This window comes from Chamaea fasciata, unplaced genomic scaffold (genome assembly GCF_029207755.1).
Source record: "Chamaea fasciata isolate MVZ Bird 193981 ecotype frontalis unplaced genomic scaffold, bChaFas1.0.hap1 SCAF_6, whole genome shotgun sequence".
NCBI classification, from domain to species: Eukaryota; Metazoa; Chordata; class Aves; order Passeriformes; family Sylviidae; genus Chamaea; species Chamaea fasciata.
The window spans coordinates 52,361,252-52,388,299 of NW_027094091.1; the positions used below are offsets into that span (position 1 = coordinate 52,361,252).

Below are 27,048 nucleotides of genomic sequence, written 5' to 3' on the forward strand. Positions count from 1 at the left end.
GAGAAATCTCTGTCAACTTCTTGCTGGCTGAAGATGCATCCTGGAAAGGATGCTGTGTGTTTCTCCCAGCTGGGAGAAGACCTTCAGTGAAGGTCTTCAATGAAGAGATACTTCCAATGTACTTTCCCACACTGTACTGCCTCCTTTGTCTAGAACAAGCTTCCAACAGCAAATTTCCTCCCGAACCCCCCCCCTCCCCCCAAAAAAAATTCATCACAGTGAGAGTGGTACAGAGGCCACAGAACATATTTCATTACTACACTCAGGTACAGAAGTTACCAACATCTTTACAAACTTATAATTTTTACAAACATCTGTGAGAAGACTCCCCTGTATTTTTTTCTCCAGGTATTTATTTCAAGATTTTGCATTTTGTTAGATGTTACTCTGCTTCATTTGTGAACTGTGTAGATGTACAAAGGGGTTTGCAGGGTCTTTTTGCTTTTGAATGTGAAGGGAGGGAAAAAAAGTGAATTCCCCATAGATCATGATCGGATGCTTTTGTTGGTTTAAGTATTTTCTTGTCGTCTTTGTGAATCAGGAAAGACTTCCAGATTTAGAAATCTCCTGTGCACTAATTGAGACTAGCAGGATTAAAGGCTACAATCCCAGTCATCAGGTGACTTAATTTAGTATAACCCAGTCGAAGTCAGTGTCATACCAATCCAACCAGTGGTGATATGGCACAACCCTCAGGGCATGCAAAGTATGGTACTGATCTGTAAACACCTTGTTTTTATTAGTCTGAAGAGTGTACTGTGCGTTTAACAGTATAAAGTGAATCAGCACAGACAGAAATCATTACTTCCAAACTGGTTTTTTGGAAAGGGAAAACCACCAATTTTTATTGGTAATGAGCCTGTAATGACTGGAATGAACCTGTAGGACAAACATGAACATTTTGGTAAGCTTTCAAATGCTTATCTAAACATCATTTGAGCATCTTAGTCTGGATATACACCCTTTCACCATTTCCAGAAAAAAAGCCACATAAGGAAGACCTTTTTAACATTTATGTGGAGGTGTGTGGAACAAAAACTAGTAAGAGTCTTGATTGAAGTAAAGGAATCTATTCTGGCTGTTTCATTTTACATACAGAGGGCTGGCCAGTCTGGAAAGGTGGCAGAAATACCTGTTGCTGGATGCTTTGATATGCTGATAAATAGCCTAAATAGAGGAGAACTTTGCAGCAAGGTTTCTTTTTCCAGTATGCACAAGCACACAGCTTGAGCTTCATCCACATGCACAAGGTATACTAAAAACCCTTTCCACTGCTCTGAAAGCCAAACATAAAAACAGTATTGGACAAATGTTCTCCTTCCATCTCAAGAATTTATCACCATGGCTGGCCCTAGCATGTTATTGTATCTCATGAACATGTCCTAGTCAGGGCAAGTCAAGAGATGATGATAAGCATATTTCAGGTGTGGCTCTATTAAATTACTAAAAAAATATTTAGGGCACAGATCTAAGGTTTCTTTTGCCAAGTGATTGCTCTAAAAAAGTGGGACGGACACTGCTTCAAATGGAAACAGTTTTTCTTCAGGGATTTCCTCCTCCTTAAAATGCCCTCTATCACACTGAAAGACATGGAACTAACAAGTAATTTTAAACAGAAACTTTTCAGTTATGCTTTGTCGTACAAAAAGAGAACAAAAAAGAAGGGAAGGAAGGTACATCCATGGAAAAAAAAAACAAACAAACTGCCTTTTTCCCCTGGTGTCATGTCTTTGGATATGTACAGCCTTGGAGAAATGTATAAACCATTTTGTACATGGAACCCTTAAAAAACTAGAGATTTTTAGCACAAAGGAATCAATTCACTGCAAGAATGTCCACACGCTGTTGCTTTATGATTTCCTATATACACAAGAGGATCAAAGAAAGGACCTCTTTTACAGTTACTGCTGTACATTAACATGTGGCTAATACCCTTCTTTGGGTAAGATTTACACTTAGTATTACAAATAACATAATAATGCTGAAAATACTGATACAAAACAGCTTCAAGATGACATTTTAAAAATATTCCTCACTTTCATTGAACTGTTTTTTTTCCAGTTTTTTAAGTTTCAGCTCTATAAAAGATTCTCCAAGAAAATAGTAGCATTTAAAATGCTATTTTTGAAGTTTATAGATGGATTATTTTAATAAAGTGTAATCCAAAAGTCCATTTTCCCAGGAAAAAACAACTATAGATACATTACATAACCTAAAACTTAAGAGGGTATTGTTTGTTTTGTGGTGTTGGTTTTTTTTTAACATATTACAGTATATTTGTATCCTGGAAAAAAAATTCCTTGATTACAGTGTATGTTTAATTTATTTACAGATCTGAAAATGAATTGCATATATGAATTGTCCTTTCAATCTATCATGACTTTAAGATATTGCTAAGAAAAAAATGTGATTCTGAGTAGTGAAATTATCTTATTACTATATTTACCTTGTTTGTTAGACTTTAAATTATGAGCTTCAATGCAGGACTGGGAGCCTTGAATACCCACAGTTAATTCCATAAAGCTGTGTTTGCAGTTTTTTGCACATTCTGTTTTGGCAGTAGCAATGCACACATGAAAACGAAAAATTTTGGCAAATGCTTATCTTCGTTCTTATGTATCCAACTCTGGATACCCCAAACTGTCACTACAGAATATTTAGACAAAACCTGTTCTCTTCAACATCAAGTAATGTAACAAAATCTACTCTAATCAAAATAAAATCCTCAACGAACAGAAGCTTGAAATTTCAAGCTGCTGAAATTACTTTACAGAGTATCTGCCAAGCTCATAGTCTATTTTTTTCTTAGTCTAAGCAAGACTTGTTAATACAATTTCCTTGCATTAGTCCAAATATTAAGTAGTGAAGCAGATATATTTAACACTAGGTAAAATTTTGTCTTCATTTCATATACTCTATGTGACTTAACTTCTAAAAGTCGCATATTTTTAGTGGCTACCGAAGCCACTATTTTTCATTATATGCTGTCTGTTAAGTCACAATGGCTTGTTTATGTGTGTGAGAATGTGCTGCACCCTTGTCTTTCCTTATTAATCATCAATTAAAGAGAGAGGTGACTTGTCTCAGATCTGCTTCAATCATACTTAAATGTGCCAAATTATTTTAAACTACTAACTGTGTGCGCCATTACAACTCAAACAGATTACCCTGCATTAGAGAGGTTGTAAACTAAGTGTCATGTTACACATATGCCACAAGTTTGGAGTAACTGGACGGAGAGGTTTCCAAGCCTGCAGAGAGGAAAACCAGATCTTTTGCTACTGACAGGTCTCCACGTTCTGTGGCATGGTCAGATGATTTCATACTCCCGTGAGATCAGGCAATAAATTAATCTCACTTGTCTGTAGCATGTCGAGACTAACAAATCCGCTGAGCGGGTGTAAACCAACAGGTCCTTAAGTGCAGATGACACAGCCCACAGAAATTATGACTGATGCAGGTTGTTTGGCCTGCGTAATAAGATGATTTCTCTTATTTTAGTCTTTCACGCATTTTTGGTTTGGGAAGTGAGATGAAATTATAGGATGAATTGCACAGCAGATGTCATATTGCATCATGAGTGCTACAGTGGCTGTAAAGCACAAAGATCACCACAACTTGACATGCCCTCATAGAACAGAAACACTCAAAGAAATGTAAACAGAAGTGTGAAGAGGGAAGGGAAGGTTGAGGAAACAAGCTGACATCCTAAGTTTGGGACCCAATTTACTGACTCAAATACCTGGTGACTCTCTATGAATCTGTTAGAGGAAAATCAATCATTTCCTCCACTTGTGGCATGAGGCACTCATGAAACACAGACAGCAGGAAGTGGCAACACTCTATAAGTGACCAAATTTCACTGTATTAAAAAAAAAAAAAAGGTTTAAAAATAGGGTCCTTAAAGATTTCTGACTCCTTATTTCCCTAACTGCTATGAACTTCAAGAGGGTTTACTAATTACTTATCTATTAATTCCTCACATCTACTTTAACAGTAATATTAGTAAACATACAGGTTTTATTTAATATCATCTTCTAGAACTTCAGGGAATGATAGTGACTTATAGCAGGGAAAAAATATATTTAGCCAATATTGGACTAGCAGTGCCAGCCAAATGGTCCCATTTATTAAACCCATGGTGACTTCTGCATGACAAATCAGCCCAGTTATTTTAACAGTCTCGTTCACCCTTTTGCCTCAGTCCAATGTGGCAAAATATGGAACCTACAGACAATCTTAAATTTTTATTTTTATTTTTTTTCCACGTGAAAGTAGCAGCAGATGAGAACTGAAGACAGAGCTCTAGGTGAGCTTACATCCCTCTTTAATCAACTCTCCTTTCATGGCAAGAAAATAAGCACCTTGTTAGCCATCTTGCTGACCTAAAGTCTGTAGCTCTGCCGTGTGTAAGTTGTGGTGGAGGAAAACATTTTTCCTGCTGTACATGTGTAAAGAGATGGGTCCCCTGGGGGGCTGTCCCAGTCTCCCCGTGAAGGTGCTGTGCTGCCGAGGCACAGAAGTGGGGTCTTTGGGAGCTCCTGAGAACAGCGGGAAGCCGTCGGACTTGGGCGCTGGCTTTGCCGTGCTGGGGGCCGGGACAGCCAGACCGTTCTGGGTGACCTCCGAAGCCAGGGTTTCGTACGTGCCTTGGGTGTGCTTGATGGCTTCCACGATCTCCTTCTCCTTCAGGAGGCTGCTCAGACACAAATTAGACAGCTGACAGCTCTTGCTTTCATACGCTGCTGCTTGGCTGCCTGGTGGGTGTCTAAAAGGGTCCTCGGTGGGAGTATGTGCTGACTTTCTGTCCCTTGTGCTGAGATTTTGGCTCACCATTCTGATTGGATATGTAGTCTGGGGAAACAAAACAAGACAAAACAAAAAGTATTAGTAATAGAACACAGTGGAGAAATGGTGTGGAGTACATAAACCACTTCTCAATACACATGAACAGCACGTGGGTCTGGCAGATTAAAATGAGAGACGACTCCAATTGATGGGAAAACTTCCAAAATTTCATTCACATTTAATAGCACTAGGACTGAAAAATGCTTGCTACAGGTAATGATTTGGGCATTTTCCTTAAAAAGATACTTTAAATCAAAGGAAGATTTTTTTTTTTTTCAGAACATAATAAATGGATAAAAAGTCTCCATGAATTGTAAGCCGACTTTCAAAAGCATTTCTCATAATGAAACAGAATTTTGATTGGACAAAGTTCAACACTTAATACTCTCAAATCCTTACAAAATCTAAAGAACGCATTTTGTAAATATCTTCATGCCTCGGTTAAGCTCAGAGCATGCTCAATTTTCACTGTCCCTGGAATCCAGGTGTTTTGTTGCACATTTAGAAGTCAAATACGTGCTAGAGAAGAACAAAAATTTTATTTCAGCTGCCTGGAAAAAATACAACGTAAGAAGGATTCCAGCATGTTACCAACTCCTGATGCTGCGCAAGCATGCATGCATCTGATTTTGTTGAAATGATGGTAATTTCTCCATGCATAGCAAGTCAGATTTTCAGTGTGTACCTGGTGTGATGCTTCATACTGTCCCTAGAACACCTGACTAGGGAGGAGACAATGGCACCCTTTCCCAGGGAATGGTTAAAGCAATTGTTTAATTTGAAACAAAAGTCCAATTTGGCTCCTTACAGGTTTTCTGCAACAGAACTCTGAAAGGACATAGGAGCAGCTTCTTGGTATTTACACTGACATATGGGCTCTAATGTTGCAGAACAAAGCTGAGAGAACAAAAAATACTACCAAGCCTTACAACAATATTTGGCTAAAAATATTTCAGGGTGTTGCCATGATTCCACAGGAAACTCAGATATATTGTTTCAGAATGAATTGTATCGCTTCACATGCAATTCTATTTTAAGCAGCACAGAAGAATGATATTGTCAGTATTCATAACTCAAATCCCTTTTTTAGTGCAGGTCATGATTCCATGCACAGCCATTTGCAAGTTTGGGTATAAGGATTGCAGTGCATTTGAGGCATCGGAGATGATATTCAAAAAAATTATTAGTACTGGAACATCATTTTTTCCCACTTTATTCAGTGCTGATTGTACACAGATTCATAACTGGGAGTAGAACCCTTCTGGAAAACATCACTTCAGTTTTCACACCTACAGCACGTAGGTGTTGAAATGCAATTCCATTTAACTTCTGGGGTATCATTCTTGTGAGGACCTGTCTGTAAGTTCAAACACTTTTCATTCCTTTATTTATTTATTTATCTATTAATTATTTATTTACACGCTAGTAAATATAACCAATTTTCCTACTGGGATGAGAGTCAAATGTAATGCCCTGTCAAAAATCCAAGCATTTATTGTAAGGGAATGTTTCTGGAGTTTCCACATGCCACCCTGTATCTTTGAAAACCTAAAGACTGATATAGAACCTTAGAGGAGCTTCACGGTGGGACCTCCTGAACTTCTGGTTAACTCCAATTTATCCCTCTGGACATTCATGGTCCTTAAAAATCTGTTAAGGACCTTCATCAACGTAACCTGTACAGCCTTCTCCCCTAAGATTTTTTCACTTTATTACTTTTACTTTTAGAAAAGTCTTCCTCATGTCTAAACTGTATCTTTCTCTCTTCAAGACCATTCCTCCTCTCTCTCCCGTGAAAATGAAGAAGGAATTGCTGTTTGATCTCGAATACCTGTTTATGTCTTCAAAGAATGCTGTCAAGCAACCTCTTAATCCTCTCTGCTCTAGAATAAAAAAATACCAGATTGATCTTTTCTCACAGGACTCATCTGCTAGACTCTGAGTCATTCACACTTGTCTTCTCTACAGATCCCCTTCAGTAATTCCACTATTTTTTTCTTGGAGTAGAAGGCTCAGGAGTACAGTACTCAAGGTAATCCCTGACCATTATGAAGCAGAACAAACACCATTAATCCTATGAAGGACTTCTTCATCTGCTTCTTATTAATTACTCCAGTAGGAGGTTAGTAATTTTATTTAGCAACAGCATGAAATAGTTCATTTGTGTTCATCTAGTTGTCCACAATAGTTTTATGACTTTTTTAATGCAAAATTATATCTAAGTTCAGCTGATTATTGCCACCTATTCTCACCTATTGCTTTTTAACTTGATGAAAGACTGTTATGACTATCTAGCACTGGAGTGATTCTTTCTTCTTCCTTATCAATGTTATATTTCACATGAAATATTTTCAATTTAGAAAATAAATGCTGGGTTTGTAGGTCTACGAAATATTGGCTTTTGGTTGCTGGCCAATGGGGGGAGGCAATGTATGCGTATGCATCAATAAATATTTAATAATATATATGTGTCTAGGGAAGGTCTTAGTTTTGTGAAACTGTAACTTGCTGAAATTCCCCTCCTATTGAACAATTAAACAAATACCAGGTGGTGACAAATTAAGAGCCAATCTACCCACATTAAAACACCAACAGAAATTCAGAATATGCTATCAGAATTTTAAGAAATTGGTTTGGCCCTGTCCCTGGCAATAAGATAATAAGATGGTTAACAAGGAAAGACAGGCTCATTCTATCAGATGCATAGCTATCCATCAAATGAGCAGGGAGTTAAATGAAACGCTGCCAAACCCCAATACTATTGTTGTTATTTATGATAAATTACTGAAGAATAGCTTCTAATCAGGAAAAGAGAGAACAGCTGTCAGATGGGAGTCAAAATCAACAAGAAATCCTCTCCCCTCTCCTCATCCCAATAACATTATACTCCCTCCAAAATATGGTCAGTAAAAAGTCCAGTGCTGCTTCTTTTTTTCTTTAAAGTTATTTTTTGTTATGATTCTAATATTTTTATAAAAATTGCAACATACAGAATTGAAATTAATTAATTTTTCTTTTGATGAATTCAGATAATTTAGTTTGAAAGAATTCAGTGCAACCAAATTTTCTTGCTGGTCCATTTTACAGTTATTTAGGAGCCTCATGAACTGGTCAAAATAAGGAAAAAATGTCCCAGAACAAGATGCACAAAAGTAAAAGCCACACATGCAATACCAAAAATCTCCCAAACCAAACCGACTTTGGGCAGGCTTAAACATTTATTTTTAAGCTATTTCTCCTTATCTTCCTTTAAGCAATCAACACAAATTTTCCAGCGCTGGACTTTCAGGTACCAACTGCACTCGCTGAGCATTAGACGCGAGCGAGCAAAGCCACAATCCCAGCGCATCTGTTGGCCAATTCCAAGGCTGAGTCCTTGTCCAAAGCTGAAGGTGGATTCGTGCCAGTCGTGCTCCAGCCCAGCCTAGAGCAGCTGCAGGGCTGCTGTAAACTGCTGCTTGGCGGAGCTCCAAGGAGCTGATCTGCCAGCTGGTGACTGCTGAAGCAAAAAATCCATTCATCTTTTTCCCTTTTATTTTTTAGTAGCTCAGCTAGAACCAACAATTTCTCTGCCCCAGAAATCCCCAATGCCACTCTATAGTCTGCATAACTGTGGACTCAGGAAATGGATTGCAATTAGGATGCAAATGGGGTTCTGAAATTTCTTTCAAAAGTAGCCCATTTTAAATATATGCAGCAGAAATAAAAGGCCTCCTTTGTTGTTTCAAATATGTCTTAACCTTTAATCAAACATCTGGATTTCAATTTCCTGATCATATTAAACACACTCCCAAGAAGTGCATGCCTTCGTGCTTGAGTCTATTTCTCAAAAAGGAAAAAAAGATATTTTATTAAAATCTGATTGGCTGTAAAATTTTAGTCAGTTTGTATCGTGATCACTTTGGTTTTAAGGTACATAAGTGTGAGAAAGTTCAAAATACTTTAGGTTTGATTATTCCACACTAGTGCTAAATAAATTAGGATTGAACCAAAATGGGAACTTAATATTCTTAAAATATTCTTTCCATACTTTTTTGAGGCTTCATTTTTGTGATTGGAAGTCTAATAACTTTTTCTCACATTAAGAAAAAAACCCAAAGCTCCTTCAATGACCCAGTGTAAAGTAATGAAAATAAGCTACTTTTATAGAAAGCTCCAGAACAAGACATTATAAACAAAACACTGCAGCCATTCATCACTTTCCATTTTCAACGCCAATGAGTGAAATATGACAAGAGTTAACAGCAAGACAACACTGCTGCAGGACATTTGAAAATTAATATTGTTTCTGACTGTCTGGTGATAAAGTACTAATAAAAAGGATGGGAAAAAGACATGAATTACAAAAACACCCCAAAAGAGTGCAGATTTTTAAGATGTCTGTGCCCAGCGGCATTTGGGAGTCTTAGATGCCGATAATGTAATTCTTCCAAGTACAGCAACTTTCTTAAATACATAATTCTGACAGCAGACATAGAGAATAAAACCAAAGAAAACATGCTCTCATCAGTGTACCTGCTGCACCCTGACAACCAAACAATGGGATAGTTCAAGAAAATCTTTTTACTACCCCAAAGGATTCTACACTTTCAGAGGTGTTAATGGAAGCACACCATAGAGAGCAATTATTCTGACAGGAACCTGAAGATTTTCTGGATTCTGTCATGTTTTCTACTGCTTAATTATTTTGTGTTTGCTGATAGACAAGGAATGTAAAATGTGTTCGCCAATGTAATATTTATTACATGGCCCAGCATGACTCCCTTGGCCCTTGTCAGGTCTCAGCTGGATTGCAACACCTTCCTCAGAACTGTCCCCATTTGCAGCCTAGCCCAGAACTCATAAAATATAAAGCAACATAAAAGAGTCCAGACACAAAACAAGGTGCTATAGCTCTATATTTCTTTTAAGGATGGAAAGGATGAAGCCTTTCATGATGCTTTTGAATTTATACACCTTCAGATACCTTTTGCAGTTCTGCCAGTTTATGTAAGTGCAGATCTAATTTACCAAAACATAGGTTAACTCAGTGCTTTGATATGCCACATCTGTCACTGTGTCAGCTTCTTAATTTCTACACCTCCTCACTTTTGTGCTTACCAGCTTCCAGCCTAGAGATGATCCAACACGAAATGTAATTTAGCTGCAGCAGGTAATTGTTCTTCATTCAAGTCTCTTAAAAATCACTCACTCTTATTGATTTCAGTAGCACCTGGACTGAGAAAGTAGCTTTTACAATCCAGACCTGCATCTATTGAACGTCTGATGCTGCCTTCTGGCAACACGGGACAAATGAAAGAAACGAAGTCCGGCATGGCAAAATAAGGCATGGACTTGTATCAACAGGTTATGGGTAAGAATCAGCAGCTGATCAATTTGTCAGCTCTACTGTCATCCTTTATAAAATGAATGCAGTCAACATAAATCACGAACATTTCTCTTTCTGCCTTTCAAACATTTCCATTTCTTACTGAAAGCAAAAATTATGAGATACTAAAATGCTGCTTCTTTGCCATAAGGCCATTTAAACAAACAGGCAAATTGAATAAAAGTTAACCATAGTGGTGAGTTAATGTCCTAAAAGAATTTTATGTTAGTGATGATACAATGTGATAAGTAACAGACTCAGTGCTTAAAAAAGATCTTCATCTTCTCACAACACGAAATTGTCCTTGACAAATTTTATTTATCTGAGTAATAATACATACTTAAGACAATAAGGTGCAAAAGACTGTGCTGTTTCATAAAGCAGGAAGAAAACAACAAAGAACTTCCCATTAATTTCTAGCAACAGTCAATCACTGCTCTGCATTCTCAATACTGCATTTCAAGGGTTAAGTGGAAGATTTTTCTCATCAGTAAAGCAAAGGAGAAGATTCTGCATTTTACAGCTGTTTGCCACACCTTCCAAATAAAACCATTAGAACTTTGGAGCTGTTAATCACATTCTTCAAAAATACTACAGAATTCATTTAGATGATCCTATGTACACCTTGTTATACCTTATGGTTTAAAACATTAAATAACTCCAAAAATACTTATGAAAATGAAAGCCACTAAACAGTGTGGATCCCTCAGTGACAGAACTACTGAACAGCAGAACATTCTATGTGAAATAACAAATCCAAGTTTCTCAGTCTGCATCTAAGTCTTCCCCAAGATCAGAAAGTCAAAACAGAAAAGGTAGTGAACTTTCCTTTTGTTGTAGCTGGAAAAAAAAAGGTAAAAATATGCAATGGACTTTTACACACATTTAAAAGATCTGTTAAATCCCTAATCTCAGAAACATCCTGTCTTAAGCAAATACTACCTCCCCTACCTCCAGCAATTCTCATAACACCTCTGCTTCTACAGAAGCCTTTAGCATCTTTTTTACCCATCTTGTATCCCCTCAGGTTCTTTGGGCAGACACAGCTATTGCAGCCAACAATGAGGAAAATCTCTTCATTAAGCTCTTTTTATACACAGGCGCCACCTTTGTTACAGGCAGCAGAGTCTAGAATAGGATGCCCAAATCAAACTTGCCTTTGGACCTCCCAGGCTGCATTCCAGGAGACTGGACAGGCCCCACGTTCACCCTGCACATTGGGTGTCGCTATTGCTGTGCCACCCAAGGGAAATTAGGGCCACTTATGCCATGCTTTTAGCTACAGTCACATAGAAAGCCAGAGGTGTGTACAGTCAAGGTCCTCTTTGGCATAACTGACACAAAATGAACTGATAGGAAAGGAGAAGTGGATCCATGGGAACACAAGGGTCACTTCAAAAGACCACAGTTTGTGCAGTGTGGGCAGTGAAGACACAAAGGTCCTGAGGAAGCACTTAAGGGAGTTTGCTCTAAAATTACAAGCAGGAAAACTGCGCAAGTGCTAATTAGCCCTTCTGAAGGTGTGTGCTACTCAGCTGACATTCACTGCTATGCTGACAAGGAGCTCTGGCTTTGCAAGCCAAGCCAGTATTTCTGTACAGCATTTGATGTGCCATGTAGACATAAGCTGTTCAAGGATCTCTGCCTTGTGCCCTACCTATTTTATTGATGACCAGCTGTCTGAAAGCTGTGAAGTCCATTTCTAGCCTCGGGCTGGACATGTGGCCACCAAAACCTGATTATTGTACCTGTACATCATCTGACTTGTAGGTGGCAAGTACCTTTGACAACTACTAATGCATACATGCTTAGTCTTTACTAGGTTTCCAATTATACTCTTGTGTGTTTTCGTAATCTAATATCACCTAGAATGATTTCCCAGAGTATTAGAAATTTCATATCTAAAATGAAATTCGTATGATGACGTATTCCCTTGGATAATATACCAGGAGAAGGCAGCCTTAGAAGTGGTAGTCTCAGGAAGATTTTAATATGCATTGTACAATTGCTTATATCCTATATTGCTCTATGTCTGAAAAATACTTCTAGGAAAAGAAAGAAAAACTATAGATATTATGTTCACAGATGTTATGTTTAGGATAACAATCTTAATACTTTGGCATGTGAGGCTTTTGTTTTAATAGCTGGGCATATTATAGGGTCTCAAATTGTGTCTCTGTATATTTTTTATATCTTACCTTCTGTGAAGAAGATAATCATATATATTTATCTTTGAGTTAAGGGCATTCTCATCTAGCTTTCAATTAGTGAATGCCACAAATCAGACTTCTAATGAATGTCTGCCTTCTGAAATATGCACTGCCTGCTTTTTCATAAAAGAATACACAAAACCCCAGATGGATTGTACTTAGCCAACACTCATCTTTTTTCATTACATTATTTAACAACAATAAAAAAATCCTTGTATTAAATTTTCATAAATGAGTTCCATAAATTAGCATCCTTACTGTTGAAAGCCATAAGGGATGAACTTAAAACTAAAGCAGGGGAAATTGCATACATTGGAAAATGATGATCAGCTACTGTCATATTAATCAGCAACACTGTCCCTCAGGTCAATATACAGTCTGCAAAGGAAAAATCAGCAGACTAATACAAAAAGCAGATTCTATCCTGATGACAAGCAAAGAAATCCTAATTGCCCTTAAACTGACTTGATGTTTAATTTTTATGGTGAAATTACTGAGACCAAGATAGTCTTGAAGGGAAAGAGAAAATATTATTTTTATTTTAATGTCGATATATGAAGGTACCTCTTTTAGGAATGAAATACCACAGAGTAGTCACATTTCTTTAATCACAAAAGTAAATTTCTGTAATTAAGCATTTCCTTGTGGCTGGACCAAAAAATTCTAACATAACTATAATCAATCCCTAGCCTTAACTTGTTTGGTTTAGTGTGTTGACTAAGATGAAGAAACAGACTCCTATGACAGGATGAAGCATTCCTATTCCAGAAAGACACTGACTCCCTGCTGTAGGATTCAGTCAGGAAAAAAACCTGTATGAACTTGGCACCATAGGGAAATACTCAGTGAATCAGACTTCATTCATAATAGAAAAATTTACCTTAAAATATTTTCTTCCAAGATCTTATTAACTGTGATGGTTATAAATTTACGCTGAGTGAATCATTCCATGCCTAGTTTTTTTTTTTAAGGCATTGGCAAAAGAACCACTAGGAAATAGGATTCTCTTGGAATAGGGAATATCTCTAACTTTTTTTCTTTTCTTTCCTTTTTCTGTTAAACCAATGCCCCAAGAATGTTTTGGTCTTGTTGGTATGGAATTGGTTCACATAAATTCTGTTCTCTGTAAGTATCAAATATATTCACAAGCAAGAAAATTTTGTCAGAGGAAAGGGACTCCCAGACAAGAGGTGTAAGTAGTTGCAAAGGAAATGTGACCTCCATAAAGATTCCACACAACTGATTTACACGAAAGAGAAATTGCTTTAACAAAATAGTGCTTGCAGTTGAATGACGTAATCACAGAACCATAGAATGATTTGGGTTGGAAGGGACCTTAAACGTCACCTTGTTCCAACCCTCCTGCCACGGCCAGAGACATCTTCCAGTAGACCAGGTTGCTCAAAGCCCTATCCAACCTGGTCCTCGACACTTCCAGGGATGGTACATCCTTCATACATACACATACATACATACACACATACATACACAGCTTCTCTGAGCCATCTGTTCCACTCACTACTCTCTGAGTAAAGAATTTCTTCCCAATATCTAGTCTAAATCTCTCCTCTTTTAGTTTAAAACCATTCCCCCCTTGCCCTGTCACTATCTGTCTGCAAAAAAAGTCACTCTTCCTCTTTTTTCTAAGCCCTCTTTAAGTACTGGAACGAGCTGTCAGGTGTCCCCAGAGTGTTCCCCTCTCCGGGCTGAACAGTCCCAGCTCTCTCAGCCTGTCTTCATAGGAGAGGTGCTCCAATCCTCTGATCATCAGCTGATGCAGCCCTGCAGGTAGGGTCTCACCAGAGCAGAGGGGCAGAATCCTCTCCCTCTCCCAGCTAGCCACACTCCTTTGGATGCAGGACTTGATCCAGGACACGACTGGCTTTCTGGGCTGTGAGGGCACATTGCTGGGTCATGTCCAGCCTCTCATCCACCAGCACCCCCAAGTCCTTCTGGGCAGGGCTGCTCTGAGTCCATTCTCTGCCCAGTCTGTGTTTGTGCTTGGGATTGTCCTGACCCTCATGCAGCACCCTGCATTTGGCTTTTAGAACTTCCTGAGGGCTCCCCTCTCCAGTCTGCCCAGGTCCCTCTGGATGCCATCCCTGCCCTCCAGTGTGGCAGCCACACCATACAGCTTGATGTCATCACCAAACTTGCTGAGGGTGCTCCCAGTCCCACTGTCCATGTCCCCATGAGTGATGTTAAACGGGGCTGGTCCCAACAGCCACCCATGAGGTCATCACTTGTCACTGAGCTCCACCGGGACACTGAGCCACTGACCACAACTCTGTGAGTGTGACCACTCAGCTGACTCCTTATCCACTGAGGGGTCCATCTGTCACATCCATGTCTCTCCAGTTCAGAGACAAGGATGTCATGTGGACAGTGTGAGATGCTTTGCACAAGCCCGGGTAGATTATGTAACTTGCTCTTCCCTAAACCACCTGCAACCCTGTCATAGAAGGCCACCAGATTTGTCAGGCACATTTTGCCCTTAGCGAAGTCATGCTGGCTGTCATCAATTCACTATGTTCTAAAAGTATCCAAAACCTCATCTCCTTAACATTTCTAAATTGTCAATAGTTGGTGGTGATAGAAAATTTCCCTTACTGTGTAATTTCAGACAAACCAAATTTCACAGAGGTAAAATAACCCATCAAATAAGTACATGAAATAACCCTCTTTCTGCCTATGCTAGCAGCTTACACAAAAGACGAAAAATATTTCATAGAATTTTTACTGTCCCTCTCTAAGGATCCATTCAGTTCAGCTCTCTTTAACCCAGCTAGTACAGGACAGTGTTCATTATGAGACAAACTACTCAGTATCCAGGAAAATGAACTCTAACAAGGTAAAACTATTTCATGTATTCCATGTATTTAAAGGCCAGAAAATGCCATTAAAATCATCTTGTTTGCCCTTCTCTGCAGTGGGAGCCATAGATTTCTCTTTGTGAAATCAGGTAATCCAGAAGAGGGGGTAGAATTACAGCATAATTTAGAAGCCTAGAAGTTATGGAAAATGTATTTTATTTCTTCTTAATCCACTGAAATATTTTTAGAATAATTCTATCCAGGTCCTTACTGAAAATGTTGCTATATTCTGGTGACAAATCCTACACTAGTATTTGAACAAGAAAAAGTAGGCATATTGCTGCTGACAAAACTGCTTCTAAGAGATAGTGTCCCTACAGAGCAGAGGGGACTAGCATCTAAGACATTTAGGAATGCACAATTCTTGGAGAAAGTGCTGGGTGGATTTGGAGCTAAGCCAGTCTAGAGAAAGTTTTGGTCATTTAAATAGTCAGATGTATGATCTGAAGGCCCTATTCTCTTATATAAATGCTTATACAGGATGCATGACCATGCCAAACCCTTCAAATGAGAAAGAACCCAAAACTTCAATAAACCCCAAACCTACAGTACCAAGATCATGTTACTTAGAGAAGTAACTTTCCTTTCTACCTTATTTTCCTGGAAATATGAGGGGAGAAAAGAAGAAGAAAAAAAAGAAAAAAAAGAAAAAAAAAATAGGAAAAAGAAAGGCACTTATTTCAAAACATTCATCATAAAAGCTCCTTATTTACTTCGGCAAAACAGTATTATACAAACTTAGTAAGGGAAAATGAACAAAAGAAAACCAAAAAAATCCACTGAAATTTTATTTTTCCCTTCTAAGAGAACTGATATCAAAATTTTGGCAAAAATACTGGAATACTTCTATTGGTTTCTGCTTTTCTATTCCTATGCCTAGCCTAGGGAAAGTTAGCAAGACTATATTTTGTATTATACCTCCAACTTTCTGTAATAAAGCACATAGGAACGCACTTACCTACTGCCTGTTACACCACATCCTTTCTCTGTAAAAGTTTACACTTTCTTTTCTTCACAGCCCATAATGTCAGTTTCTCACTTAAAAAAAAAATCATAGACTGTTTGCACACCACTGTCACCAGGGCTGAAGCTCTGAAGCAGTACTTGGTCCTAAATAAGACCAGAAAACTTTACAGCTAAATCTGGTAAGGAACACAAACTTTTCCAAGGGGTGAGTCCTTTCACCAGCTTAAGAGGCACGACCCGCATGGTTTGCAGTCAAACCACTCAAGCAACAAATAGCTCTCAAAGCACTCTCTAGAGGAGAAATCTCTGACATGACCTTGAGATTTTCTGCTGCAAACTGAAATCCCTTTGAAGCTAAACTTCTCAATTTCGCAGTGTTATTACTGTTGCAGATATTCTCAGTGTCTTCTCTTGCCAGTCAAAACAGCACATTTTTAAATGGCTGCTTACCTACAAAGGATCTGTTTAATGTAATCCACAGGCAATGAACGTGCCTTCTGCTTGAGAGGTACCAACAACACTTAAACTGGCTAAAAATTTAGCCAATACAGCTAAAAATTTAGCCAAATGGTCAAAACTGTGCGTCAATTCAGGAAAGCAACAAGCTGGATAAGAAAACTTTGTACACAGACAGCAAAGCTGTCTAAGGCAACATCCCAGACACTCCAATTAACTGCATAGTGAGAGATAGAAGATGAGCAATGTTTGAAATTCATGGAGGAGGACAATGTGAGTGCACACACTCACACACACCCTGAGGATTGATAAAAGATAGTTTCACATTTGACTGACATCCACCAACTCCTAAAAGCCTATAAAGCACACACAAACAACTCCCAGAATATTCCAACCCAAAGCAGGCTCTGTAGGCTATGCTTACCATGCATAGGTGATCATTAATTGGGAGGGGATATCTTAGAAGCTGCCTATCTCACCTCTGGATTTCTGCCTCTCAGCCACAGGCAAATTGCTCCCTTCACTTTTGTAAACCTTGCAGGAAACAGGGAATACTCTCTAATTCAGGGCACACACCCACTCTGCTGCCTCCAGACATTCAGCTAGCGCATGTCATCTACATTTCAGTCTCTTCAACACAATCTCTGTTGTGATCTGGAAGATGCTTAGGCACTAGTTTGACAGTTCTTTGCTCTGGTCCCAAAATAAAATCCTTTCTCGGCTGTGGAAAGAGAGATTGATTAAGCAGGGTGTCCTGGAGTAAAAACAAATATGCTGATGACTATACTACTAGGTGTGCTGGAAAAGCACCCTTGTCTTATTAAAAATCTCAAGCAGAAGTTTTGAAAACCGCAATTCACAAACATTTTCCTATCAATCAGAAGTAAATATGAGGAATCAAGTTCTGGGACACTGGAGCACACTGGAACCCAACTCAGCCTATTTGGCCTAGCATATCTAATTTATGGCTGCCAGGACAGTCCCAAGATTACATTTCCCTCCAACTGGCTGAGCAATTGCATGAAGAGCCAGGAGTAACCTCAGGAAGTCTGGCAAGCAGTAGGACACCCACCAACTGGTACCTGCCACATGCAATAACCAGCTCACAGGCACCCTGTCAGAGCAGTCTCAACAGCTCACCTCCATGGCACAAACAGGTTAACAGCTGACTCCTGGCTTTCCATGTAGGAATAATTACACACTTCTCAGCAGACAAACTCCCATGCTGACATCTGCCTACATAGTGCTAGGGAAGGAAACGAAATGCAGAAGCTCTACACCAGGCCTGATTATCCCAAACCAGCAACACAGCCCTGCAACACAGCCCAGCTACCCCGATCAGTTATCCCTTAATGCACAGTACATGGCTGCTTTGGGAAAATTCAGGTTCAAAAAGCATCCCTGTTTCATCTTCCTCTTCCTTGCCCTTCTTTCCATTTCCTCATTTTTCTGGAGGCACAGCTGCAAGGAAGAACTTACAGCTTGCAGTTGCTTCTGTGCCAAAAATCAATCTGCCCAACAGTCACAGTGACAATATGTCAAGTAATGACAACAGAAAATGCTGAATGTGACTGAGTGCCAGGCTGCAGTGCAGAGAGCTGCTCCTGCCCTGAGCTCCAAATCTGAACAACCCTGCCAGAAGAGGAGCAGACTATCAAAGCTGGAGTCATGCTCTTTCTGCAAGCTTGACCAGGGACATGACGCTATGATTCCCTTCCCATGAACTATGATCTCTTGAAACGTGGGAAACACACAGACACTTGAAATCTTTTAATGAGATGCAGTGATTGATGGAGTAAATTGGGTTGCAAAAAAACCCCCCTCAGACTGACTCCTTTGCAAACAGAATTTGAGCTGAAATGAGGATCTTAGCTTTTCAGACTGTTTTCCTTTTAATTCAGAAAAGCATGTGTAGAAAAATAAGTAACAAGCAGGTGCTGTGGAGAAAGAAAAGCACTCTTCTTTTAGTACCTGAAGAGCACTGCTGAAGGTGTATGTGAATTCAAATCTTTATAGGTGAAGAAAAATACCTCCCATGCCAACGCAAAAATGAAACTGCTTCTAAACAGCAGAAACGTAGGTTCTCCTTTTGCTTCAGAAATTATTTTTTTGAAAAATAGTCTGCATCCAACAAATTTGATTTCAAGATAAGAGCACCATTGCTTTGAAATCATAATGGTGGATTTATCTAAATTTATGCTGTAAGTTCAACAACAAACCCTTATGAGAATCGATAACCAAAATGGCCAACTCTAAGTTTTCATTAATATTAAAACACATCCTCCTGAAAGCTCCAATAAGGACATATAATATTTTCTTTTTCTTTTCTTTTTTTAACCTGGTAACAGTCACTAAGCTTTATTTTAATAAAATTTAAATTTCACAATATCACCTTAAAATAAGATCAAGCAGACTTGTATGTTAACACAAAGAAAAAAAATAAAAATAATACCTACAGTATGAACTTCTCTCTCTATGTTTAGTAGATATTTACACAGAAAAATATATTATTGATTGTTATTCAAGATTCTGCTTAATAAAAATGTTTTATTTCCTTCTTGGAGCTTTTAATATTAAACAGTGTTCAAACAATGTCGCCTAGAACAAATCTCATTAATGTAGGGAAGGAAAAAACTCGCATAGATATCAAAATGCAGAAAGGAAAAAATTCTTTACTCCAGTGAAAAAAATTATGAATTTCTTACCTAAAAGAAGTGTAAGAATAGGTCGGGTTACATTGCACAGGTAGTATTTTCTATAATATTGCTAGAAATGCTGAAATGATGTCCTGGCTGAATTTGACCATTGTAGATTTGAAATACTATATATATATATATATATATATATATATATATATATATATATATATATATATATATATATATATATATCTCCATCTATATAGCCAGTGAAGATGTGAAATAAAAAGCACACTAAATCTAACTAGTCTACAATGCCATAAACAATACCTATTATATGCTATTTCATTCTCTTGGGAAAGAAATATATGGTAATTTGCTAAGCTATTTTCATTTTATTCTTAACATTTATGGCTATTACTGGTAGAAAGCAACAACAGCTTGACTTTTTAGCATGCAAAATGCTTGATCTGAAAAAGACACATAAAAGAAAAATATATGCAGCTTCCCATTTGTACTGTGTCAGCGAAGTCTTTAACTAGGCATTTTTAGTAGAGTATGCTAATCAGGGGTGAATACGGGTTCTTACAAATTATCAGGGGAAGACAAGGAAACGAGGTATGAGGATGAAATAATTTATAGGGGTGTGGAATTAAAAAAAGACCCTAATGTCCCTATCTTGCCAAAGCTTTGCGTATGAATTCCAACAGATGCAGTGCATTCCAAAGCCTGCTTCAGAAATGCCCCGTGTTTAGCAGTTGTGTCTCTGTTCAGGCTGTATTGGCTGTGTTTAACTGTGGTTGTTATTGCTTTGTTCTCAAACATGAGGCTGTAACAGGATGTCTACCAGGTCTCATAGCATCCATAGCATTAGTTCAACTTCTGCCCTGGGGACTTGGGGTTCTCCACAGGATGTTTCTCTTGGGAACCACACCTTTTAAAATTATAGCAACTAAAATAGTCACTGCTATGCTTGCCAATATGGGGCAGAACCCTCTGTGTGCAAAACTTACCCCACTGTATTAAGTTTTGTATCTTCACCATCTTTACTGTTTAACTTTCTGCAGCCATCCCTGCCAATTCCCTTGTACCAGCATTAGGGTTCTAGTGGCTATGCAGTGAATTAAATAAGGAAGCTGCTGTGGATGAAAACTACATCTTTCAAATCTCTCTCTATGCAGAAAGTTATTTTTCAATCAAACCAGTTCACTGATCAAATGCTTTTTAGTCACACAAGAAAAGTGGCCAGAGCAATCATCTGAAGAGAAAGAGGGAGACCAAGATTTTTTTTTTTTTTTTAATGAGAGAGCAGTGATGTGGAAAGTGAAAGCAGGTTATACAAGAAAGTCTGGTGGAAATCCATCTCCTCCCCTGCCTGAGCTCTGCTGCTAGATGCTTAACTTCAACCTTCCTACTTCCAGTCCTATGCCGCTGCCACCTCCATCCAGCCCCCGTGGCTATTGTATCTGCCACATTCCTCTCTGAGACTTGTTCCTAGTTCTGGTTTTTCCAGGCATGGAAGCAGCTGCAAGTACTGGTTGAACTTTCTCTAAAATATTTCCTTCTCATACCTCATTTCCTTGTCTTCCCCCAATAATTTGTAAGAACAAGAATTCACCTATGATTAGCATAGTCTACTAAGAATGCCTGAACTTTTCTCTATGTGACATCAGTGAGAGTCATCAACTCTGGAATTTCCCAAGGCTACCATCTAACTTGACTTTGCCATTAAGGAATTTCATATTCACTGCTTCAGTAGGAAAAAGCCATAAACATCCAACTATCTTAGAAAGTCATCATCATGGTAAATGTCATGTCTTCAAGTAAATGATGACAAAACCCAAATCAAAACCTAAAATATATACAGAGGCCTTCATTATTCTTTCTAGGATGCAAATTATTAATAAAAATTGTATTGGAATAAATACACTTACATGGGATTTGCATGGGCTCTACATCATCCTAAAGCACTAGCTGTCAATTGACTTCCACTGAGATCATATTTGTTGAAAACCAGACATAATATATTGTTCTGTAGGATGACATTAAAAAAAAAAAAAAAAACAAACTATCTGCGAAAGTGTAATGTCTGTATATTTTCCAGGTTTTAAAAATTTTGTCTTTACAGCTTCTTTATTACTAAATTTGGGAGATAAAATGATTCAGTAAATGCTTCTGTGAAAGCCTACTGGTCATAGGAGGATGTAAAACATTCCTGCCCATATTATGGATGTGTCAGTTGAAGGATGATGCCAGGTATAAAGTACTTGAGTGTTTCATCTTTCAGAAATTCAGCTTAAATAATTCTTTTTCATTTACACTTCCCTCATTTTAATGTGTCCACTCATATAAACACTGTCCTCCAGTATATGATCACTTCACAAGTATTAATACAATTATTCTGATTACTGTCAAGGGAGAAAAGGATGAAATATCAGCTAATAGGCACATGACAAAGTGAGGTGGATTTTCTAATTTTAGACAAGAATCTTTCAGCTCCAGGACTGACTCAGGCATTCTGGATTCCAGTCCAGAAGATGATGGTTCTTACACCTTCACTGCTTGTAAAAGGTACCTGCTTTTACACAAAGCAAATAAAAGGTTCATTCTTCTCCCAGAAGAGATAATGAAATTCTCAATGCACTCTTATCCTGCAACACCCGAAGTCCATCTGTTCTGGTCTGGCAGGCCTTTGCTTATTTTTAAAATGTGACAGACTCTTTATCAGATTATTATTTATCACCATTACTGCTATTCTCAGACACACTATTCAATATAGGCTAAATAAATCAGCATCACTTCTATGCCCTGTTACATATATTGAAAAAGGCATTTCCAAAAATTTTGCAACTTTGAATTACTTTGATTTTCTATACTGAGAGTGAAGGTAATAGGGTTTTTGCCTATCCACACTGCTCATAACCAAGTCATGTAATGACCCAGACAAAGCCTTTTTCATAATTAAACCCTCCTTTCCTTTACAGATTTCTGGGAGGAGATCCTGAATTTAGACAAATGACTGCAGATGGTGATATAAAGCTATACACAAGACAAATAGCATCTGTGGCTTTCAGGTGAAAAACTCTTTCATACAGAGCCCCTGTAAGGTCTCCAGAACATTTTGTTGCTGAAAACAGAACTTCACTATGATTTAAATCTTTTGTATGCACTTGTGCCAGCTGCTTACAAAGAGCACTTGCTCAGTGGATCTGAGCATACACCAATGTGACTCTTACTGAAGGTTTGGGGCTTTAAAGAATATACTCAAAAGGCTCTTTTGGTTCGTTGTTTGGTTTCTTCCCCCATTCTGATATCTTCTTAGTAACTGGAAATATGAGAGCTAGTACCTCCCAGAAGTATCAAGTGAGAACTTATTGTCCCAGGCTTTACAGACAGCACACCAGATAACTGAGAAGGAAGAAATTGCTTTTCTTCTTTGTTACGTATATGGTGAAACATATATGATCAGATTTTATGCAGAGATTGCTATCAGAGTATATTTTAAGGACGTATTTTAAGTATATTTTTAAGACCATTAAGGACACAATCCTAGTTTTTGAGCTTTTAGGGCAAGGATGCAGAGGGGAAATCCACCATTACAGCCCACTTTCTCCACTGCAATGGAACCTCAGACACTGCGGTAGAGAATTTGCCACAATACATGAATCCTTTGCTCCTCATTTTTAAGTCAAGTCTCTGAACTCTGCACAAAAGGTAGTGGAAAGGTTTCCTGAGGCCATGAACAACTATATAAGGTGCATGTATTCCATGTATATATCCTTCCATCCACTGCACATAGTGTTTTCAAAACAATCCAACAGATTTATTTTAATGCCACAAGTTTAAGCTATGAGTTTTCTGAAAACCTTGCTTGAGGTTTTAAACTAAAGCCCTCTGAAGTCAGCGTATACCTCCCTCAGTGGTCTGAACATATTTGTTGAAAACATCTTTAACCCTACCACAAATTTCTGGTCTTCTATATGCTCATTTTATTTTTCCACATTTTTTTTTTTAAATTTTATTTTTTTATTACCTCCCTCTGCCTTTCTTTTAATGATTCCTATCAATTCACTGCTTCTTTTACTGTCACCTCATTCATTCAAGATTGCTCTCCTGTCTGAAAAGGGTAACTTCTGACCTTCCTCCCCAGGAGTGCTAACTACATCATATATTATATTAACTTTAAAAGTTATATAGAAAGAATCTAATTTATATTCCCAGGTGCACTTATATAAAATTCTTAAGGGCTTCAGTTCAGCCCTTAAATGACATAACTCAGGGGTTTCTTACCTAGGAATTTACAAATTAAGCCACTGACTTCAGAGAGCTCTGAATTAGGCCCTTAATAATTAGAATTTACTTCCAAATGTTTTAGTGTTCAGGGGGGTTCATTAGGACCCTGCTGGAAAGAAAGCTCCCTAATACTATATTTATATATTAGACATTTTAAAAGAGGAGCTCATAATGCTACTCTGATCATGAGTGATATATCCCAAGTAAGACTGAGTGCTTAAATGGAAATAACCAAAACATCATTCCTTCTCTCAAATTAACTCCAGTAGTCTGGCCAAAATGTACCATTATCATGCAACAGAAGAGCAGGTTGAATTTCAATAAAATCCCCACTTAAACTAACTACAGAAAAGGAGAAAAACCTCACAAGATTTGCCTAATGATTGAGGTTTGAGCTTTGTTAAAGTTTTGTACTAATCCTTAAAAAATGCATGGAGGAAATATACAGGACCTTTTGCAATTTCCGTTGTCTGACCTCATTTGAAAGATAGAGCATGGCCTTTAGTTTTCTGAAAAGTCACAATAAAATGTAATAATGCAATATTTAAATTCAGTCTGAAGACCAGATGCTAGGGAGTATTTAAGCAAAGAGGGTATTCTACAATATTTTTCCCTGTTGTTTTGATAAAGGGAAAAAAAAAAAAAAGGAACCTAGTTATTTTTTAACAGAAAGCTATTTCATTTTTATTGACTTTATTCCTGAAGCTGCTTCCTCAGATTCAAGCTAATTTCGTCCTCACTGAAACAAATAGCAAAAACTTCATTTTATTTTACTTCTCTTTGGGTGAGAAAATCACTGGGTTGCTCTAATTCTGTGGTCTTTGTTTTTTCCTTCTCCTTCATCACAGGAAAATGAACTGGAAAAGACTGTATACAACTTATAAGAAAATCATCTGTTGTACTCTCCATATAAATCTGGGATTGTCAGTTCACTGAAAATTGGCACAGTTCTCCAGTTTTACCACACATGGCAGTCAGTTCACCATGGAAAAACAGTTTCCTAAGGAACTCATTAAATCTTTAGGATGCAATGCAGGGGGAGTTGGGATATCATTATGTCTTTAAAACTATTCATGTCTAGATATTTCAGATGCTAAAACTCTTGTTTGTGCTCTCGAGGAAGGGACACCTACCCACCTCAGAGGTTCTGTTAAAGCTAAAAAGAGCTGCTTGTCCTAGGACTGCAATTATGCGGTGTCTGAATAATGCCAATCTTAGCCACTGAGATTCTTTGTCACTCACATTACATGGGATGGGGAGTTGTTTGGATTGCTGTGGTTTATGACCAGTTCCCTGTGTTCAGCACCCTCTTACAGACAAGAATCAAAATTCACCCTTTTCCCTCCTGAAGATGAAAAATTTACTAGTATAAAAACTGTCAAGTGATTTAATGTAAGAAATTTCACTCTGAAACTGCTCTGACTACAAAATGCTTGTAACAGTAACCAAAAATTGGAAAAAAGAAAAATGCAGACTAATAAATGTGGTAGCACTCCTATGACAAACTGCAAAACCATATGACATCTTATTTTTTTGAAATGTAATTAAAATGTCATTAAACTACATGAAATATTAATTTAGTTGGCATTATATTATACATTGAATTGAAGATAATACTTTAGGATTCCTTTCTGAAACCACCATAGAATATTTTCAGCCCATTTCTTTCTCAGCAAGTACACAAAGTGTCTCATTCTGTTGATTAGGACACCAGCACAGTCAACAGTCCTCAAAAGAAAACAACATGGATTCTAATGACAGAGTCTGTATAAAATTTTACTCTATTTTAAACAGTAAAGCTGCAAACCTACCATCTTGTGGGAGCCAAAATCAGATCTGGATCCAAACTTGTTTAAAACCAACAGCTTGGAGCTCACAGAGCTCTGTGAAAAGCAACATTCAAATTTCCACTTCAACACTGTGGTTCAAATTTGCCAGGGGAAAGACTGAACACAACCTCTGCATTTTCAAGGGAACAAGAAGACAGAATATAACCTACAGGAATTTATTTTACTATTTTCTTTTAATTTTGCACAGTCAAATAGTAATGAGAAACATTGTAATTCTTACGACTAATCAATATTCTCTAATGATCTTGTTCAGAAGCATTCACAGAACCATTCTCAGAAGAAACAGAAGCCCCAGTTAGGCTGTGTAATAAAATGGTCACTTTACACAATGCACACTATTCCCCATCTTCAGTCTTATAATAATGCATTACTAGCCAAGCAATAGTAAAGATAACACTGCATTCTGGAATTTAATTAGGGAACATTGTCTATGACTCAGCAATCCCCAGGTTTTATACTTTTCATCAGGCAACAAATTTTATTCTATCTAAGAAGGCAACACCACTGTGAAATGTAAAGGGCTTGTTGGACCCCTGCACGCAGGGTTTGACCTAACTTTATTTTCAGATTAATAATAAAGTGAAACTCCCCTGGGGGAAGCAAAGCAGAAGGCAGTGAAGCTCCAACCAACACACCATAGGGCACAGCAGAGCCCCTCAGCCAGGATGGCGGTGCCTTGGGCAAAGAGCATTTGAGAAAGGGCAGAAAATGCTGGGCAGGAAGAGGATGAGGGGGAAAAAACACGTCTACAGTCTGGGATACAAACTTCAATAACCTTGAGGGAGGGAAGGGAGGAAGAGCAGAAGGGAGGAATGGGAAAAGGAAGAAAGGGAGGGAGGGAGGCTCCTAATGTGTACAATGAGAATTAAGATCCAACAGAACCTTTTTCCATCTCTATGTTTGTTCATGAAGCCATCGATCAATGTGCTTAGCATAGCTTTGCTGTTCACACGATGCACAAAAATACACTGAAAGCTGATCAACTTTCAGCAGGTTGAGCCCTTATTATGAATAATGACATGTGAATTTTGGTGTGTCTCTCAATGCTATTTCTTTTGCTTGGACACAATAATAACATTCAGAGAAGAAACTGGCTCGTATACTCCTTGAAATTACAGAAGTTAGCAAACTACTAGCATGAAACAATTCCTTTAGAGGTATTTTCAAACTATATTTCACTGATGTATATTACCTTCAGATTGATTACCAGAGGCATTCAGTACAACCTGAAGTGTATTTCAGTGCCTCAAGAAACTAGTATCTTTTAGGATAGAAGCATTTCAAACATTACAGTTGCTTTATCAGTGTGAATAACAAAAGAACAAAGAAGATTTTCATAAGCCTTCTATTCCTGACTTGGTGGGGTTTTTCCTCAAAGTTATAGAAAAAGAAAGACTTGAAGTTTTGTAAGTACTGTGCACAAGCTTTTGTTTTCCAGATTTGTTGCCTTAAAAATGTACTTTTTATTATTAATCTGAAAAGCAGTTTCAGTGTTCAGTGGATATGAAAATGATTCATAATGGAGAGGAAAAAGCTCTTGGGATA

The 27,048-nt window shown here is 38.0% G+C and overlaps 1 protein-coding gene across 5 annotated transcripts in view; it reads right to left on the reverse strand.

Annotated features, from left to right (window-relative positions):
- Positions 1–221: 221 nt before the first annotated feature.
- Positions 222–27,048, reverse strand: part of CCSER1 (coiled-coil serine rich protein 1) — a 628,091-nt gene continuing 601,264 nt past the window's right edge. For 4 of the 5 annotated variants that reach the window (XM_066186375.1, XM_066186374.1, XM_066186373.1 and 1 more), the window contains one exon: positions 222–4,854. In XM_066186375.1, coding sequence (XP_066042472.1) covers positions 4,369–4,854 — 486 coding nt within the window. In that variant the 3' untranslated portion in view covers positions 222–4,368. The remainder of the gene's footprint in view (positions 4,855–27,048) is intronic. The other variant, XM_066186380.1, reaches the window with a different exon arrangement.